The 18,048-nt window shown below is 40.9% G+C and overlaps 1 protein-coding gene across 1 annotated transcript in view; it reads left to right on the top strand.

Annotated features, from left to right (window-relative positions):
• The window catches only part of LOC131906489 (alpha-1-inhibitor 3-like), a 54,662-nt gene extending 36,660 nt beyond the window's left edge, over positions 1-18,002 (top strand). The window contains exons 17-34 of the mRNA XM_059257111.1: positions 2,522-2,745; positions 3,345-3,573; positions 4,285-4,411; positions 4,665-4,786; positions 5,271-5,322; positions 7,993-8,076; positions 8,343-8,519; positions 8,726-8,813; positions 9,608-9,764; positions 9,999-10,073; positions 10,590-10,770; positions 11,526-11,749; positions 13,145-13,363; positions 13,525-13,652; positions 14,859-14,949; positions 15,587-15,655; positions 16,595-16,697; positions 17,815-18,002. Coding sequence (XP_059113094.1) covers positions 2,522-2,745; positions 3,345-3,573; positions 4,285-4,411; positions 4,665-4,786; positions 5,271-5,322; positions 7,993-8,076; positions 8,343-8,519; positions 8,726-8,813; positions 9,608-9,764; positions 9,999-10,073; positions 10,590-10,770; positions 11,526-11,749; positions 13,145-13,363; positions 13,525-13,652; positions 14,859-14,949; positions 15,587-15,655; positions 16,595-16,697; positions 17,815-18,002 — 2,538 coding nt within the window. The remainder of the gene's footprint in view (positions 1-2,521; positions 2,746-3,344; positions 3,574-4,284; positions 4,412-4,664; positions 4,787-5,270; positions 5,323-7,992; positions 8,077-8,342; positions 8,520-8,725; positions 8,814-9,607; positions 9,765-9,998; positions 10,074-10,589; positions 10,771-11,525; positions 11,750-13,144; positions 13,364-13,524; positions 13,653-14,858; positions 14,950-15,586; positions 15,656-16,594; positions 16,698-17,814) is intronic.
• The last annotated feature ends 46 nt before the right edge of the window (positions 18,003-18,048 follow it).

Consider the following 18,048-nt stretch of genomic DNA (forward strand, 5'->3'; position numbering starts at 1 on the left):
AGGACATGGGCTTAAAGGCATTCACCAACTTGAAGATCAAACATCCTAGACTATGTGTTTTATATGGTAGATTTCCTCCAATAGCAGGTAAAAGAACAAATCAGCATTTATTATCAGAATAAAATAATTGTGAATTATTTACCAAAGGTGATAAAATATAATTGTAGAGCATTATAGTATCCAAATAAAAGAGAAGGAGCCAAAACTTACCTGAGGAATTTGTTCCTAAATGCATGCTGGTACTACAAGGAAGTTAGAGATTGGAGACTCTTCCTTCAGTGTTAAAGAGACAGACAAGACAAAGGGCAATAGTGTAATAGAGGATCATTGTGTGAGGTGTGAAGAACTTTTGTAGACATGTCAGAGAGGTGAAGAGAATTTCCTAAGTGTTAGAGATGAAGAAGAGAAGGTAAAAAACAGGCATTGCAGATAGAGGAGAAGATGGAAAAAGCAAAGCACTCGGGTCTAAGGTCACACTCACTCTGTCTTCAGCCAATACCAACCACGTGTAACCTTTCCCTCTTCCTTCATGGGAGCCACTTCCAGAGTGGCTGCACCAGTTTGCATTCCCACCATCAGCAAGAGAGAGTTTCCCTTTCCCGTTCTTCTCCAAAGTGGTTGTCACATGTTTGTTTTTGTTTTTGTTTTTTGTTTGTTTGTTTGGGTTTTTTTGGTTGACTAATCTGACTGGGGTGAGATGAAATCTCAAAGTTGTTTTAATTTAGATTTCCTGAATTACCAGCATGATGAACACCTTTAAAAGATATTTCTTAGCCATGGTTTTTTGGCTTTTTGTTTTGGGTTTTTTTTTGAAAACTGTGTTTAGATCCCATTTGTAAATTGGGCTGTTTTCTTGACTCCTTGTTTTTGAGTTCTTTATGTACTGTGGATATTTACCCCTCTATCGTATGAATAGAAGCAAAGATTTTCTCCCACTATGTGGACTTCCATTTCACTCTATTGATTGTTTCCTTAGCTGTGTAGAAACACTTTAGTTTTGTGAGGTGTCACTTGTCAATTATTGACCTTAATTTCTGAGTGAATGGGTCTTATTGAAAAACTCCTTTCCTGCACATCTGTTTTGGAGGGTTACTGCTTATGTTTCCTTTCTAGCAGTTTCAGATTTCATGTTGAGTTCCTTGATCCATTTGGAGTCAATTTTGTGTGGGGTCATTGATGTAGGTCTGTTTTCATTCTTCTATATTTAGCAGCCAGTTTTCAGAACTCCATTTGTTGAAAATGCTGCCTTTCCTCTAGTGTGTGTGTTTTTTTTTTTGCATCCATGTCAGCTATCAGATGAGCTTATGTTTGGATCTTGAATTTTGTTCCATTGATGTACATGTCTATTTTTGTGCCAGTACCATACTGGTTTTATTACTGTACCTTGTAATATAACTTGAAATCATGAATCCCTATCTTCATTATTATTCATATTCTAAATACTAAAATATATTTTTACATGTGTGTTAACATAAAATAAAACATAATTCTGACTGAACTGTATTAATTTTCCTCATACTGATTTGAAAAGTAGTAGAAATATCACCACAAGCAACAGGACCTAACACAGTGACTACTCTAGACTGTGGATAAATTGGGCAACTATCCTTGTAGATGTTTAGGCAATGAATGAAGATCTTACTTGATAGAAAACACCAAATAATTAAAGGCAAATAGAAAGACAGCTGTGAGGTTGTGGTCATCACAGAGAAGGACCTCTAGAAATGAGGCTGTCTGTGTGTCTATGTATTTAATATTGGGAGAGATTTCCAAAGTTGAAATTCAGTTGGGAAATACTTAGATGAAACCCTAACTAAATCGGCATGTATACTTGTTCTTGGAAAAAAGAGAGCACAGACCCTCTGTCGCCACCTTCAAATCTTGCATTTCTTGCCAGTATAAACCCAATCCAATGCTATAATTCTTGAGTTATAAAGTTTCTTTGCATCACCAAAAAAAACCAAACAAACAAAAGAAAACAAAAAAACAAAACACAACCTTGATATGGACTTTTCCATTGTATATATTTCTGATCCAAGAGTTTGTACCTATACCTCTTTCAGTTTTTATATAAATGGAAAACTACGAAAATATTGCATTAATCCTACAAATATAGAGATCTTGAAAAAGGAAAAGCATTCCAAGAATGTCCCTGCTGATAATGTAGCCATCACTCAGCTCTGGTCTAGAGTGATGCTCATTGTAGCCACAGGATCTGTTGCCTAGAAGGTATTATTATGAATCTTCAATCCTTCTAGGGGTAACGTTATATTTGTAAGCATTCCCTGACTATCCAACCCACGAAAATATGCACCGTGCTTCCTTACAACTCAAACTATACTAGATGATGTGTTCTCCAGGATTTCATAATTTCTGTTTTTGACAGAGATATTACCACTCTCCCCCAAAGTGAGAGGTTCAATGTATAGTTTCCAGTGTCATTTTGATAGCATTTAACAGTCAACAAGAAATTGAAAATTAAGCTACCTTTATCCTGCACATTGTATCCCATTGTACTCAGAACTATGTCCATTTCTTCTATTGTAACCTCATAGTGCCTGCTAAGGCATCTGATGATGGGAATAACAGAGAACATGAAGAAGTCATGAACATACCAGTACATAAAGATCCACCACCAAGGAAAGATCCACCACCAAGGAAAGATCCACCACGTGAAGATCCACCTACTGAGACCATTAGAAAATACTTCCCTGAAACCTGGATCTGGGATTTAGTCACAGTAAAGTAAGTAATTTCCATTGGTAAGATTCTGGCTGGGTATGAAAATTTTATTTCTTTGTTTTCTAGTAATTTTCTAATTAATTTCTATCATAAACAATGGAAATGACTAATTTAGAAGACCGTTACATGTCAATCCATCAATTATAGAATATATTTATTTCCATCACTCCTAGAAAATTCATATAAAAATTTATCATATACTTTCCGATGCTTAGAACCATTCAGAAACACCATATTGAGTAGGAAATGAGGCAGTCCTACATGGAGTAGACTACTAGACTGCTACATGGAGTGGACCATATAAGTTATAAAATTATTCTATGGTATTTTGGAGATGGGAGTTCAGAGACAACTTTAAATCTATATAAAAATTTTTACTAACATCCAGACTTGGAGGTGTCATGAGGCCATGATTTGAGCTGAGTAAACAAGGCTTCAAAAAACCCTTATTCTTCCATCTGGAGTCCTGTTTACACTGTTCACTTCCTATGACTCTTTTAAAGGACTCAAAGGAGTAGCCAGAAGTCACTCTCATAGTGACCGTCTCAGAAATAACTAATTCACGTGCTCACTTTCTGTCCCTCACATCCTCACTCTCCCAGCTCATCAGGAGTAGCTGAAGTGGAAGTGACGGTCCCTGACACCATCACTGAGTGGAAGGCCGGAGCCCTCTGCCTGTCCAGTAACACTGGACTTGGCCTCTCCCCTGCAGTATCCCTCCAAGCCTTCCAGCCCTTCTTTGTGGAGCTCACGATGCCCTACTCTGTGATCCGTGGAGAAGCCTTCACACTCAAGGCCACCGTGCTGAACTACCTCCCTACATGCATCCGGGTGAAGACCTTTCTGAATAAAGCATGACCAGAGGGAAGAGGGAAATTAGTGTGTGTAAACTTTAACTAAGAATTAAATGAAAAGAAGGAGTAAAGGGAGGAAGGGATTGTATTGGGCCCATCAGTACTGGTTCTAAATGCTTAAAAAATTCCCATACTCTAGCTACATATACAACAAAGAGTTGTTCAACAATATAGACACTACATAAAGCGTATTAGGTGATTTTACCATTACTGAAATAGTACATACTGTACTGACAGACACAGGATATTCTGTATGGTCTCTGGATACAATCAAAAGATATGGTCCACAAAGACATATTAGGCTGTTGTTGTGATAAAACAGCAAAATGTAGATATATACTTACAGACAGTAGTTAAAAATGTAGGAGAGTAAATATATCTTTTCCAGCAAAGTAAAACAAATATAAATAGAACAATTTATAATTATCTTTCTAGATAATTATGTATGTAGATAATACATAGATAATAGCTAGATAAAATTTTAGACATGTATGTGCAGATGAAATATATGCAAACCTCTGTGTCACCTTATGTGACATTTTAGGTCCATGAGTTCCAAAATCACCGCTCCTATTCTCTTTTTAACACAAATCCCCTCCACACCCTTTCACCTACCTCCATCCACACATAATATGTTGTCCTCCTGTGGTGACATCTTTGCTATTTCTTTGCCCATGTGGGACCACAGGTCGGTGTGCTGCTGGAAGACTCCCCTGATTTCACAGCTGTCCCAGTGGCAAAAGACGAAGATTCTTACTGCCTCTGTGCCAATGGGAGGCACACCACATCCTGGTTGGTAACTCCCAAATCATTAGGTGAGTGGAAACTCTGTAAGGGGACTCTGTGCAGAAAGACTGAATGCAGGAAGGTTTCTGAAGTTACTTTCTTCTCATTGGGCCCTCAAGCTCTGGGTCACGACTACTTCTAGCCCATGCTTACCACCTTCTTAAACACAGGACAAGCCCTTCAACTGCTCATAGAACTGAGGATACTTTGCAGATCTTGGGGTTTGGAGGATGCCAAGTTCCTGGCACATTTGAGCTCAGCTCTCTGGGCCGTGTGTTTCAGGGAATGTGAATTTCTCTGTGACTGCGGAAGCACAACAGTCCCCAGAGCCTTGTGGTTCTGAGGTGGCCACAGTTCCTGAAACTGGGAAGAAGGACACAGTTGTCAAAGTCCTGATAGTGGAGGTGAGTGACCTCACTTGATTGACAGTGTGCTGAGATTGGAGCGAGGTTGACTGTGTTTAGATGAAAAATAGAAGATAATAAATAATGTGTGATCTTAGGATACCTCATAGCAAGTGGCAAGCTTATACTTTAATCAGTGTATTCTGTCTTCTTTTCTCTTCCTGTTCTCTTTACTGGAGCTTGGAGGGGATGGGCTATGCCAGTTTATCTCCTTAAGCCTGAGCTCTTTCTTCTGATCCTATATTTTGTCTGTATTATCTTTCCTTGTTACCTTCTTTGTCACCTGGCATCCCCAAATTCTCAAATGTTTATGCCATTTCTGATATGGTGGAAAGTTAGACCATCTAATTCCAGTCCTGGCTCCAAAAGTAGAGAAGCTGTCTCCACTTGCCAAAAAATAAAAATTAGAAAATGTTGCCAAACATCTTTGTATTTGCACACTTAGTAATTTCTTGAGTCTGAACTTTCTATCTTTTTGTCCAAGCCCGAAGGAATTAAGAAAGAACACACCTTCAGTTCACTGCTCTGTGCATCAGGTGAGAATCCTTCAAAACAGTAATAAGATAATAACTTACATCATCTACTTGGATCTCTTAGAATATTTCGCTAAGAAACCAGGATAGTTGAGTACCTTGGTCTGTTTGTGAGGCTTCTAGCAGTGGGATCAGGACCTGTCCCTGGTGCATGACCTGGCTTTTTGGACCCTATTCCCCATGGGATGCCTTGCCCAGCCTTGATACCAGGGAAGGAGCCTGTTTCTGCCTCACCTTGATATGCCATGCTTTGTTAACTCCCATGGAAGGCCTGGCCCTGTAGCTAAAGTTTTCCTGCCTGACCCACAGTCAGGACAAATCTCTCTCACCTGCCAGTCCCACAGCCGTCAGACCCAACCAAGTAAACACAGAGACTTATATTGGACACAACCTGTATGGCCGTGGCAGGCTTCTTGCTAACTGTTCTTACAGCTTAAATTAATCCATTTTTATAAATCTATACCTTGCCACATGGCTCGTGGCTTACCGGCGTCTTCACATGCTGTTTCTCATCATGGCGGCTGGCCGTGTCTCTGACTCAGCCTTCCACTTCCCAGCTTTATTCTCCTCTTTGTCCCGCCTATACTTCCTGCCTGGCCACTGGCCAATCAGTGATTTATTTATTGACCAATCAGAGCAACACATTTGCCATATAGAACATCCCACAGCATGCCCCTTTCTGGATGAGGGGGGGGTTCCTGGGGTGGTGGTGGGGGGGGTAAACAGGAGATGGGGAAGGGAACTGAAAAAGAGGAGGGAGGGGAAACTGTGGTTGGTATGTAAAATAAATGAAAAAAATTAAGTAAAGAAAACCAGGATACTGTATGCCTTATAACCACTAAAATAAATAACCAAATTGAGTCGCACAAATTATCAAGATCTTTACTCACCTGATGAAGCTACCAAAAGTACCGTCATGCTTCTACCTAGGACTTCAGAGTTCACTGCAGCCTTTTTCTCTAGACCACAGAACCTTCTCATACAGCACATCTCAGTACTTAGAAAGTTATAGCTAGGGAATAGCTAAGAAGAGAATAAAACCCAAATTTTCCTAAAAAAAAAAGAAAGGAAGGAAGGAAGGAAGGAAGGAAGGAAGGAAGGAAGGAAGGAAGGAAGAAAAATACAGAAAATATCTTGGGAAGGACAATGTTTCTTTTATATGAGATTGTAAATAAAAACAGAGGTTTCTGTGGCCAAATAAATTTCATACATAAGCCAAGCTACATCGTGATGTGTACCAAACATAATATTTCTCTGTAATAGTTGTTTCTATGACTTGTTCTTTCATCCATGCTCCTCACTGAATACACTATTGCAAAAGAAATACAGCAATGTCACACAAGGGGAGCTCTCTGTTCCTTGGAAGGGACAGGCACAAAGGCAGAGACTGTCCACTCACAGGAGTGACCACATGACCAGCACCTGCACTAGTCAGTGGAGGAGTGCTTGTCCAACATATATTTGTCCAAAGAATAAAGAAATTGGAATTAGTTTAAATTTAATGTAAAATCCATTATTATATGAAAATTAGCAAAAGAGATGAAATAAAGCAAATTTCTTTGTAAAAGAGATAAACTAATGTAACAGTGACTAATACAGTGTGTAGAAGAAAATCATCATATAATGCCAAAGTCCTTTAAATGTTTTCCATTAAAGAAAGTTCATGAATGGGGTTACTGGAGATTAATTTTTAAAAAACCAAGGACAATGTAACAAAAACCCTATTCTTCCCATTGATCAATTCTGGTTCTTCTGATATTTATTTATTACAAGACAATCTGGCCATCACCCCTGCCATAGGAAAGCCTTCCATGAGAGCAGCACAGGAGTGATCAGGGAAACCTCCTAAGGCCACTCAGGGGGAACCAGGAATAACAAAGGCCAGTTCAGAATTTATCCATTTGCTTATTTTGACATACTGGGGGTTTATTCAAACATTGCCTTATTTTAGGTTTCCACAGCTAAGATAAAACACCATGGCCAAAAGCACCTTGGAGAGGAGAGGTTTATTCATCTTACACAGTCAAGTCCCTCGTGAGGGAAGTGAGGACAGGAACCTGCAGGCAGGAACTGAAGCAGAGCCGTGGGGGAGTGCTGCTCACTGGCTTGCCTTCCCTGACTTGCTCAGTTTGCTTTCTTATACACCTAAAAGGACCACCTGCTCTGAAGAGGACCACCCACACTGGGCTAGGCCCTCCCATATTCATCATTATAAAGAAAATGCCCCAAGACCTGCCAACAGGTTTATTTAATGAAGGCATTTTCTCAATTGAGATCCCTATTCCCAGAAAACACTAACTTATGTCAAAGTTCACACAAACACAAAACAAAACAAAACAAAAACTCAAAGCAGAGTATACCTAAACCAAACTTCAACCAATAAACATATTTTAATGTGTTTATTAAATTATTAAGTAAGACATCAATAGGAGCCTCAGATATCCTTTGGGAGATGCTTTGCTTCAATACAATCAATGATAACAGCAAATGCAACAGAGCTTGGCAAGCCAGTACTACCAGGAAATGTGGGTTTGTGATATTTACAACAAGATCATTATTCTAGAGAGACAAGAAGTCAAAGCTTAAGACACAGTTCTAAGCGACTAACCATAGGACACTTTAGAAGTTCTGAGTACTGAGATAATCATGTACCTGTTTGTTTTGTTTATTAAGATGCCGGCATATCTGAAAAATTGTCGCTGATGCTCCCACCAGCAGTAGTGAAAGGTTCAGCCAGAGCCCATTTCTCTGTGTTGGGTGAGTCATTCCATCCCTGGAGGATTTGGGACAATAGTCACTACCACTGCCCTGTGTCCACCGTGATTCCAAATGTAGCTTCTGAGCTACTACACTTGAACTCTTTGACATCTTTCTTCTGTCTCTAGACCCTCAATATTCACTGGTTTCCCAGCACACCACACCCTTAAAATTCCTTCACATCATTGGAAGTGATTCTATAAAGATGTTACTTTGTTCTTGAAGATAATGGCTGTTCTGTCTGATGTTAAATCTCTCACTTCCAGGTGGTCTCTTGGGTTCAGCCATAAAAAACACACAAAATCTTCTCGAAATGCCCTTTGGCTGTGGGGAGCAGAACATGGTGCTTTTTGCTCCCAACATCTACGTACTGAAATATCTGAATGAGACCCAACAGCTGACTGAGAAGATCAAGTCAGAGGCCATTGGTTACCTCAATGCTGGTCAGTAAGACTTAGAAACTACACTTTTTTCTTGTGAATGGTCTCTCTAGAAACGGGCTTAGCCTTGGAGGGGAAAGCTGAGCAGGATTCTCATTCGGTCACTCCTATAAGCCAGAGTATGTGAGGGCCTCTCTGGCTTCAGACTGACATCCTGTCCTTCTCTGAGCATCAGTTTCTTCAAAACACACTCAAGCCTTCCATTCCAGGCTATCAGAGGGAGCTGAACTACAAACACAAGGATGGCTCCTACAGCGCCTTTGGGGATCAGGGCGGCCAGAATGAAGGAAGCACTTGGTAAGGAAAGTCCACTATGTGTCAGGCTTGCTCCACTCTTGGTCCTCATGGCAACTCTACATGTATCTTATGTCATGGGAATACAGCTGATGCCTGGGCTAGGAACAAACATGTTCGAGGTAGCAGGAATCCTACGTTCAGAACTGAAACTGTCTGAAGGCTCAACTTCCTTGAATCTGTACCACCTGTTTTACTCAATTCAGTATGCTGGCTTTATCATTCCTCCACAAGAACTTTCATCAGTAAATACCCAGCTACATATTGCTGAGCATCTAAAGATGCTCCTAACTGAGTCTTAAAAAGCTGATACTATTCTTCATGTGGTCCTGTATTGCATAAAATGTGTTCTTGGGATAAAGCACACAGACATTACAGGTGACAAATGACATAGAAACTGATAGAAATGGGAAGTAAGCCAAGGAGAGGGATGGACATTTTGAGGTGGAAAACATGTTGCAGGGGTTTTAGGAGAGAAGGTTTTCTGATCTACAAGAGAAAATCATCGGACAGGAAAAGGCTAAGATGAGGGTGCAGGTGTTAGGGAAACAGGAGAGTGAGTGATGGAGAAGCAGTGAGAAGCAGAGCAGGAAGCAGCTGGACCACACTGGAGTGTCCACATCCAAGAGGACCAGGGATGCAAGACTACTTTGAAACAGCAAGAGACACTATCAGCTTCACGCGCTCAGAGACCCTTAGACTATTACTCATGAGTGTGGTCCAGACCCCAGAAACCCGTGTGTGAAGGTGCTACATCAGAACAAATGCCCTGTCTCCCTGCTCTCCCTCCCCATCAGGCTCACAGCCTTTGTGCTCAAGTCTTTTGCCCAAGCTCGAGCCTTCATCTTCATCGATGAAACACACATCACCCACGCCTTCACCTGGCTCTCCCAGCAGCAGCAGGACAATGGCTGTTTCAGGAGCTCTGGATCGCTGTTCAACAATGCCATGAAGGTGACCTATTCTGAACTACTTATAAGCATGATGACCTAATAATAACATCTGAAAGTCGGGCCATACTCCTTACCACTGGGATGAACAACCCTTTTGCCTGGGGATGTATTTTTTCATAATGGGGGTATAAATGAGAACTTCCATTGAATACAGAGGATTAGTCACAAGCAGAGAAGACATATTTAGTGGATTGCTTGCTGTATACTTTACCTATTTCATTCCTTTTGTTTATAGGGTGGAGTAGAAAACGAAGTTACTCTCTCAGCCTATATAACCATTGCCCTTCTGGAGAGTTCACTTCCAGACACAGTAGGTGCCACATTGCTTCTCCACCTTCCCAAACTAGTCTAAATCTTATGGCTTCCTATCCTCTCTAAAGTCAAATGACTGCTTTCCTTTTAACAAGATTTTTCCATTTATAATATTCCACTAATGAGCATCTACCTGATCAATGAAATCTTGGATTCCTTCCAAAAATCAAGCCAAAACCACAGCTTAATTATTAGTCTATATTAAATAGTTTATAAAAAGAAATGGCTCCCAAAAGATAGAGAATAGACAGATGATCAATGACAGAAGATAGGAAAGAAAGAGAAGGGAGGGATGAAGGGACAGAGGAAGGAGTTAGAGAGGGAGGGAGAGAAGGAGAGAGGGAGGAGGGAGAAAGGGAGGGAGGAAGAAAGGGAGGTAGAGAGGGAAAAAGAAGAGTGGAGGGGAATGGAAGGATTCATTTGAAAAGCATAAATGTCTACATCCTCCATGTTTCTTCCAAGGCCTGCTAGGACACTTTTTCATGTTGCTCAGGATTTGTTGTTCTGCCAACAGCAACCTGTTGTCTCCAAAGCGCTGACCTGCCTAGAGTCATCCTGGAAGACAATACAGCACAGGGGAAATGGCAGCTCTGTGTACACCAAGGCTCTGCTGGCCTATGCTTTCGCTCTGGCAGGGAACCAGGACAAGAGAAATGAAATCCTAAAATCACTTGATACTGAAGCTGTAAAAGAAGGTAGGAATGTGTGTTATCGTGTTTGTCTCCATCCAGTTCCGGTGACGGGAAACAGGGGAGTAGACGATGTGTGGAAATAGTATCACATTTTAGTTCCGTCCCTATGGCACACTGAGGTTTCTCCTTGGACTGACACATTAGGAAATTAGCCTTTCTTCTACACACAAACACCTTCTCTTCAGTACTTTCTCCTAGTGTGACCCAATCAACAAATGCAATATCACAGTAGAATGCAACACAGTTCCCACTACCATTACAAAGGGAAATGTAGCTAAAACTTAACTTTCCTCTCTGATACACATATACCTGTCAGGAGGAGCAAGACTATAAAGAACAGGAAAGAAGAAACGACGATTCAAGGTTTTGCTCTTTCAACTGCAGTTCTGAAGCCAATGGGAAACTTCCCTGAGTCATTTGGACTGAACACTGAACAAGTGATGTTTTGTAGGGTGTGAGGGAATTAATGAGTGAAAGAATCATGTCTGTTCTTGTCTTCTCACCAACTCGGCTAGAACATCACTGAGGATGCAGTTTAGTTAATACCTTAGGTATTTCTGTCTTGATATCTTTCTCAGTCATACACTATCATACCAACAGCAGATTTTTTTTACTGGATATTAATAAATCTGGGGATATTGTGAGTGAAATTTTCAAACCTACTACAACCTTCTTCTATTTTCTTCTTTCTAGATAGAGACATACAGTCATTCATTGGCTACTCACACTTCTAGTTATTTCTCTATTTTTACCCTAAGACAACTCCGTCCATTGGGAAAGACCTCAGAAACCCAGGAATTCAGAGAGGTATCTGTACAAACCACAGGCTCCCTCTGCTGAAGTGGAGATGAATGCCTATGTCCTCCTCACTCTCCTCACTGCCCAGCCAGCCCCAGCCCCTGAGGACCTGGCTTTGGCAGTGCGCATCGTGAAGTGGATCACAAAGCAGCAGAATTCCCATGGCGGCTTCTCTTCCACACAGGTCGGTGACTTTCCTTCAGAGTCCCATGCAGTGAGGGGATTTGAACAAGAGATGCAGGAACAAGAAAAAGGGAAGGGGAGGAAAAAAAAAAAAGGACATTTTACTCATGGGTATTTTGGGTCTATAGGAAGTGAGGGATGATACATTCCATAATAAATTCTTCTAGTTCCTGTGTTCAGACACAATAATTCTTTTCATACTTCATTTAATGAAACAGGCCTACGTTGCTAGGAACTCTAACCCAGACCCAAACCTTGACAGAAAACAATGGCAAAAACCCTAGAGTGTTCAGAATCCTATATATAATCTCTAACCCTAATAGCACATAGTGTACCTAAAAAAATGCTACTAAAACTAAACTGACATCTTTATCATCGTGTGGCCCTTATGTGCAGCCATTTCCAATCTCCTGACAGACTCTTTTAATCTTATGTGTAGAGAAATTGCCCTCAGGTTTTCCCCAAGATACTAGGAACTCCTGCTGCCCTGCTTTATCTCTCCACAGTTGGAAACAATCAAGGCTGTAAATTATTTGCTTTATCATCTAGTCAGTATAATTCTCATAAGGTAATAATTTACAAAACTACTCATCTACCATAATATCTATAAATTATGCTCTTGGTATTCAGGGCATATATGGCAGTTAATCTCCAGAGAGGGATAGTGAGGAGGTCAGTTCCTCTAAAGGAGGGTAATGTACAAACAGGAGCCTTCCATGACATTAGCCACCCTGTTTGCATTCAATTCTTTCAGTCGTTCACCTCACTAGGCAGTCTGCATTGTAAATACAGTAACACCCTCACTGCATGTTTCTGTTCTCTTGTTGGGCTCTGCAGTCAGGATAGCATCTGGAGCTGACTTGGGATAAGGAGGGATCCTGAGGAGAGATCCTCTCTAGAGCATGAAGTACCTCCCCACAGAGTATGCTGCTGAGGAGCAAGGCAATGAAGGACAGCACTAGATCACAGTTGTTCCTTTATTTGATAAGATTGGATCATAACTAGCACTTCGCCATGATGTTGATGTCTTTTGAGTGTTCCTCAAGTGCAGAAGAAAGTTTGGTGATGAAGTCAAGAATGCCGTTTTGTTGACAGATGCTCAGCATCATCATCATGGGAATCAAGGACAAAGGAAGAAAAACAGTAAATGCTAGGAGGAAAATCTAATTTGCATTTATTCTTTGTACTGGTTTGGGGGAAATCTGCATATGCTAGGGTGCTCTGTGTAAAGAGGGAAATTAAGTGGATGTTTCTGGTTCTCAAATATTTCCTAAATTAAAGTCTAGAGATCAAATAATCAGAGACAAAACCTCATGACACTTTTGTCACAGCCTCTGAAAAAGTGGAACCCTTCCACACTGATGCTGTGCCAAACTTTTACACTCATCCCTCACAGGACACTGTGGTGGCCCTCCATGCTTTGTCCAAGTATGAAGCAATTACTTTTGTCAGAAGTCAGAAAACTCCTTTGGTGACGATCCAGTCTTCAGGGACATTTTCCATAGAGTTCCAAGTAGACAATAGTAATCACCTATTACTGCAGCAGGCCCCACTACCAGACATCCCTGGGGACTATGACATCAATGTGTCAGGGGAAGGATGTGTGTATGCTCAGGTAAGATTCTGGGGAAGTTGTGAATATACAGCTGGGAGCCTACTTCCCCTAAATTAAAAGTGTCCCTTTGCCCACCGGCACACATCATGCTCAGATTTGGAGAAATGGATCCAAGGATCCAGTGCAATGGAGGTAAAGTATTTCTATTCACTACTTGTCAGACAACGCTAAGATACAACGTGCACTTGGAGAAACAGGAGTCTGCATTCACTCTGCGGGTACAGACAGTACCTCTGACTTGTGATAACCCCAAAGGCCACAACAGCTTCCAGATCTCACTAGAAATCAGGTATGAGCCTCTGTCTCTCTCTTGGCTACTACAGTGTTGTCTTCCTAGAACTCTTCACAGAATGGGTTCAGAGATATCCAAAGCAAGGCTCTTCATTAGGATTTTGTTTTGTCAAAAAAATAAATACTTGACTCTAGCAAAGTGAATAATGAAGAATTATAGAATTATAATCTCTAATTAGTCTACTTTTCGGGTTCCTTTCTCACCCACTATCATAGTAAAATAATAGATTATTCTTTTTTCTATGATACTTTAATGTGAGCTATTCTTCTTCACCAACAAAGGCAAGCCTTCCTGGTCTTTTAAGATTCCATTTTTCTAGAGGGGAAAAAAAAAGATATTCTGTTTTTCTGACACGTGTCAAAAACTTCATATAAACTATAACCAGCAGTGGGTGCTAACTGCAAAAACTGAAGGCATCTTGGATGGAAAGAAGACTTCCACAGTGTGACCTATTATCTTGTTTCCCACAGTGTGATGGGGTGTAGCTTGTTGTTTTACTCTTTGGGGGCCTACCACCCTGCTCCCAAATAAATACCTAGAGACTTATTCTTACTTTATGAATGACCAGCCTTAGCTTGGCTTGTTTCTAACCAGCTTTTCTAACTTCACTTAAATTATCCCATTTCCTTTTAACTATGTTTTGCCCCTGGGCTTTTTACCTTTCTTTATCTACGTATCTTGCTTTCTTTCTTACTCCATGGCTGGCTGTGTGGTTGGTGGCTTGGCCCCTGGCACCAGTCATTCCCTCCTCCTTTTCTTGCTCCTCACTCTTCTTCTTGAGCCTAGATTTCTCCTCCTATATATTCTCTCTGCCCGCCAGCCCCACCTATCCCTCTCTCCTGTTTATCTATTGGCCTTTCCACTCTTTATAAGTCTTATCAGGTGCTTTAGGCAGACAAATAACACAGCTTTACAGAGTTAAACAAATGCAGCATAAAAGAATGCAACACATCTTTGCATCATTAAACTAATATTCCACAACAGTCGTGTGTGTATGGGTGTGTGTGTGTGACAGAGAGACAGAGACAGAGACAGAGACAGTGCAATCTTTTTTGGAGAATTATTTATATTGACAGTAAAGGCCATATATTTTAAAGTATAGAAAAATCACACAGGGCATATCAGGAATTGCTACTGGACCTCAAAAGAGGCAAGATTCAAAGTATTACAAATACTCCTTCCATCCACTTCTCTGGTCTGCAGTTATACAGGGAGCCGTCCAGCCTCCAACATGGTGATTGTTGATGTGAAGATGGTATCTGGTTTCATTCCATTGAAACCAACAGTGAAAAAGGTAGGTAGACCAGATGTTTGGATTTCTGTATCCTCAGACCAGGAATGTGCCAACATCATCACAATAATGCCAACATAAGTCAAAGCAATATTAGTACTACTCTGACAAAATTGGATTTATATAATTCTAAGCATATGTTTGGACTGTGATAGTGGCCAGTAGAAGAACTAAAAACAAAGGTGTCTGAGTTCATTGAGTTCACAATAATTTTTAAAGCATAATGAACCTAGTCAATATTGATTCAGGGGAAAATATTATGAAATACCAAAATTGTAGATGTGGTGTTTTAAGAACTTTGAAAATTAACAGCAAGCTAAGATCAATAGCAAAGGACACAGAAAGATACTTGCACAGAGAATGTAAGGTAAGTGAGTACTATCGAATGCAGGACCATTCACCTTCAAATAAAAGTCAAAAATACCTATTACTAAGTCAGGTCTTATTCTGTCAGGCCTCTACTGGAGTGGCATTCCCAGTCTTCTTCATGTATTTTCATTCTTATTGGAAAGTCTCTTCCAACTCATTTTAATGAATTAGTGACATCTCTTTCTATCATCTTCCATCCCTCAGTTCATTTGCCTTCTTCACCCCCAAGGCCTTTGTCTTTTCAGTAACACGGTGTTTTCTCTCATTCCAGCTTGAAAGATCAGAGCATGTGAGCAGAACAGAAGTGAGCAACAACAATGTCTTATTATATGTGGATCAGGTGAGGGTCCTTCCTGCCTTCCTCACTGTGTCTGTGTGGACAGTCCTTGATTTATGTAGGTCAGGTAAGGTCCTTCCTGCCTCCCTATGTCTAGTGGACAGTCCTTGGTTTATGTAGGTCAGGTGAGCATTCCTCCCTCCCCAGACATGTCTAGGTGGACAGTCCTTGATCTATGTAGGTCAGGTGAGGGTCCTTCCTGCCTCCTCAGACATGTCTAGTGGACAGCCCTTCATCTATGTAGGTCAGGTGAGATCCTTCTTGCCTCCCCAGACATGCCTATGTGTCTCTTGTGGGAAACATAAGGCAAGAGAAAAGCAATTTAAAGGAAGTCTTTTAGAGAAGCACCTTCCCTCAATTCATACTAGATGATATTTTAAATTGTCATTCCTGGCCTGGAGACATGGCTCAGCAGTTAAGAGCACTTACTGCTCCTGAAGTACACCAGAGTTCAGTTCCTAGAACTCACACCAACTCACAACTGCCTGTATCTCCAGTTCCGGGGATCTAATTGCCGCTTTTGGCCTCCACTAGTATATATATGAACACATACTACTACTACTAATAATAATAATATACAAACCTTTAAATTCTCTTTCCTCATTGCTGGCTTTCCTGGGACTTACCATAGGCTCCCAAGTCAACAGGTCAAAGGGCTTAACTCTCACAATGAACAAAGCCCTACATCATACATTAAGGAGGAATATGGATTTTTGGAATAGTTTAATAGACTAGAAAAGTTTCATATACTCCCAGGAGCCTCTACTTTAGTTCCTCAAAAAATCTATATCACCATCCACATATTTGAGCAGATGAACACAGTGACTGTGAGGTTAAATGCTATCCATGCATAACTGTTTCTCAAACACCAAGGACTGAGTGATGCTGAAGAAAAACAGTGGCCACCGCTGTGATTCTGGGTTACTTTTCTCTCTTTCCCAGGTGACCAATCAGACACTGGCCTTTTCCTTCGTCATTCAACAAGACATCCCAGTGAGGAACCTGCAGCCTGCCATTGTGAAAGTCTATGACTACTACGAGACAGGTGAGCAAGGGATTAGGAAGTGCCCTAAAGCAACTTGAAGTTTCCTCTTTTTTCTTTTTCTTCCTTTTTTTAAGACAGTTTCTCAATATGCAGCCCAGGCTGATCTCAAATTCTCAATCCTCCAGACTCAGCCTCTCAAATGCAGATATTACTTGTATATACCATTGCATCCAGTTTTTAAAACAATTATTTTACAGATAGTGACACATTATATAGGCCAGACTGGCAAATCTGCTCTTAATAAAAGAATGTGAGTGTGACAAACATTTATAAGATTTCAATTTATTCAGCCACTGATGTCTTGTTCCTACCTGTTTGTCCAAACAATCATATGTGACCAAACATGTCTAAATAACACAAGGGACCAAACGTTTGACAAAGAAGTGTCTATTGGTGGAAAGACACACAAATATCCTTCTGAAAATAGCAACACAAAGATGAAGAACTATACAAAGAATTATAGCAGGAATAAAAGGATGAGAGAGAATTGAAGCCTGAGTGGTCATTGATGACCAAAGAGAGAGAGAAGCCAGAGGTGGGGGATTAAATGGGGATTTTCTGTGCCAAGTGTTTCAGAATAGACAAGTTCAAGAAACAGTGAAGAAAAAAAAAAAAAACAGAAATATAGAAAGGCATCTGAGAGGACACACGTCTCCACGGATCACTCCCTGTATTCTGCTCAAACACTGCAGAATAAGCACACTTCAATATTCTCACTTGGGTGAATTATTCTGGTGTTGTTGCCCATTTGCTTATTTATTTCCTGAGAGGAAGGCATGCCACGGTGCCTGTGGAGGTCAGAGGGCAATGAGGAGAAGTGGTTACTCACCCTCTGCCCTATGGATCCTGAGGACTGAACTCACTGTGGTCACTAGGTATGGCAACAAGCGCCTTTCCCCACTGAGCCATCTTGCTGGCCCAGGATGAACGTGTCACCCAGTGGCTTCAAGGGGGATATTTCCTTTGCTTGGTTTGTCTGATGTCCCCAGAGAGATGACTTTTCAGTACCATTCAGGTTCTGATGGAGGAAATTGGTCAGTCCTAACACATCCACTGTGCTCCACAAAATGCTCTTGCATCAAAACTCCCATTCTCATTTTTCCTCCATGTCTTTCAGATGAAGTGGTTTTTGCTGAATACAGCGCCCCCTGCAGCTCAGGTGAGCTCCTAGCACTCCTTACCACAAGCCTTTCTCTGACCAACCTTCCTTCCCTTCAAAACTACCCAGAACTTTTGTTGGATGATCTCAGAACGCTCTCATTATGTGCAAACACAGAATGGTACACGTTGGGATTGGCGCACTAACCCTGGAATACTCCTCTAACTTCTTTACCAAAGTATATTGTAGTTT

Source organism: Peromyscus eremicus, chromosome 3 (assembly GCF_949786415.1).
Source record: "Peromyscus eremicus chromosome 3, PerEre_H2_v1, whole genome shotgun sequence".
Lineage (NCBI taxonomy): Eukaryota > Metazoa > Chordata > Mammalia > Rodentia > Cricetidae > Peromyscus > Peromyscus eremicus.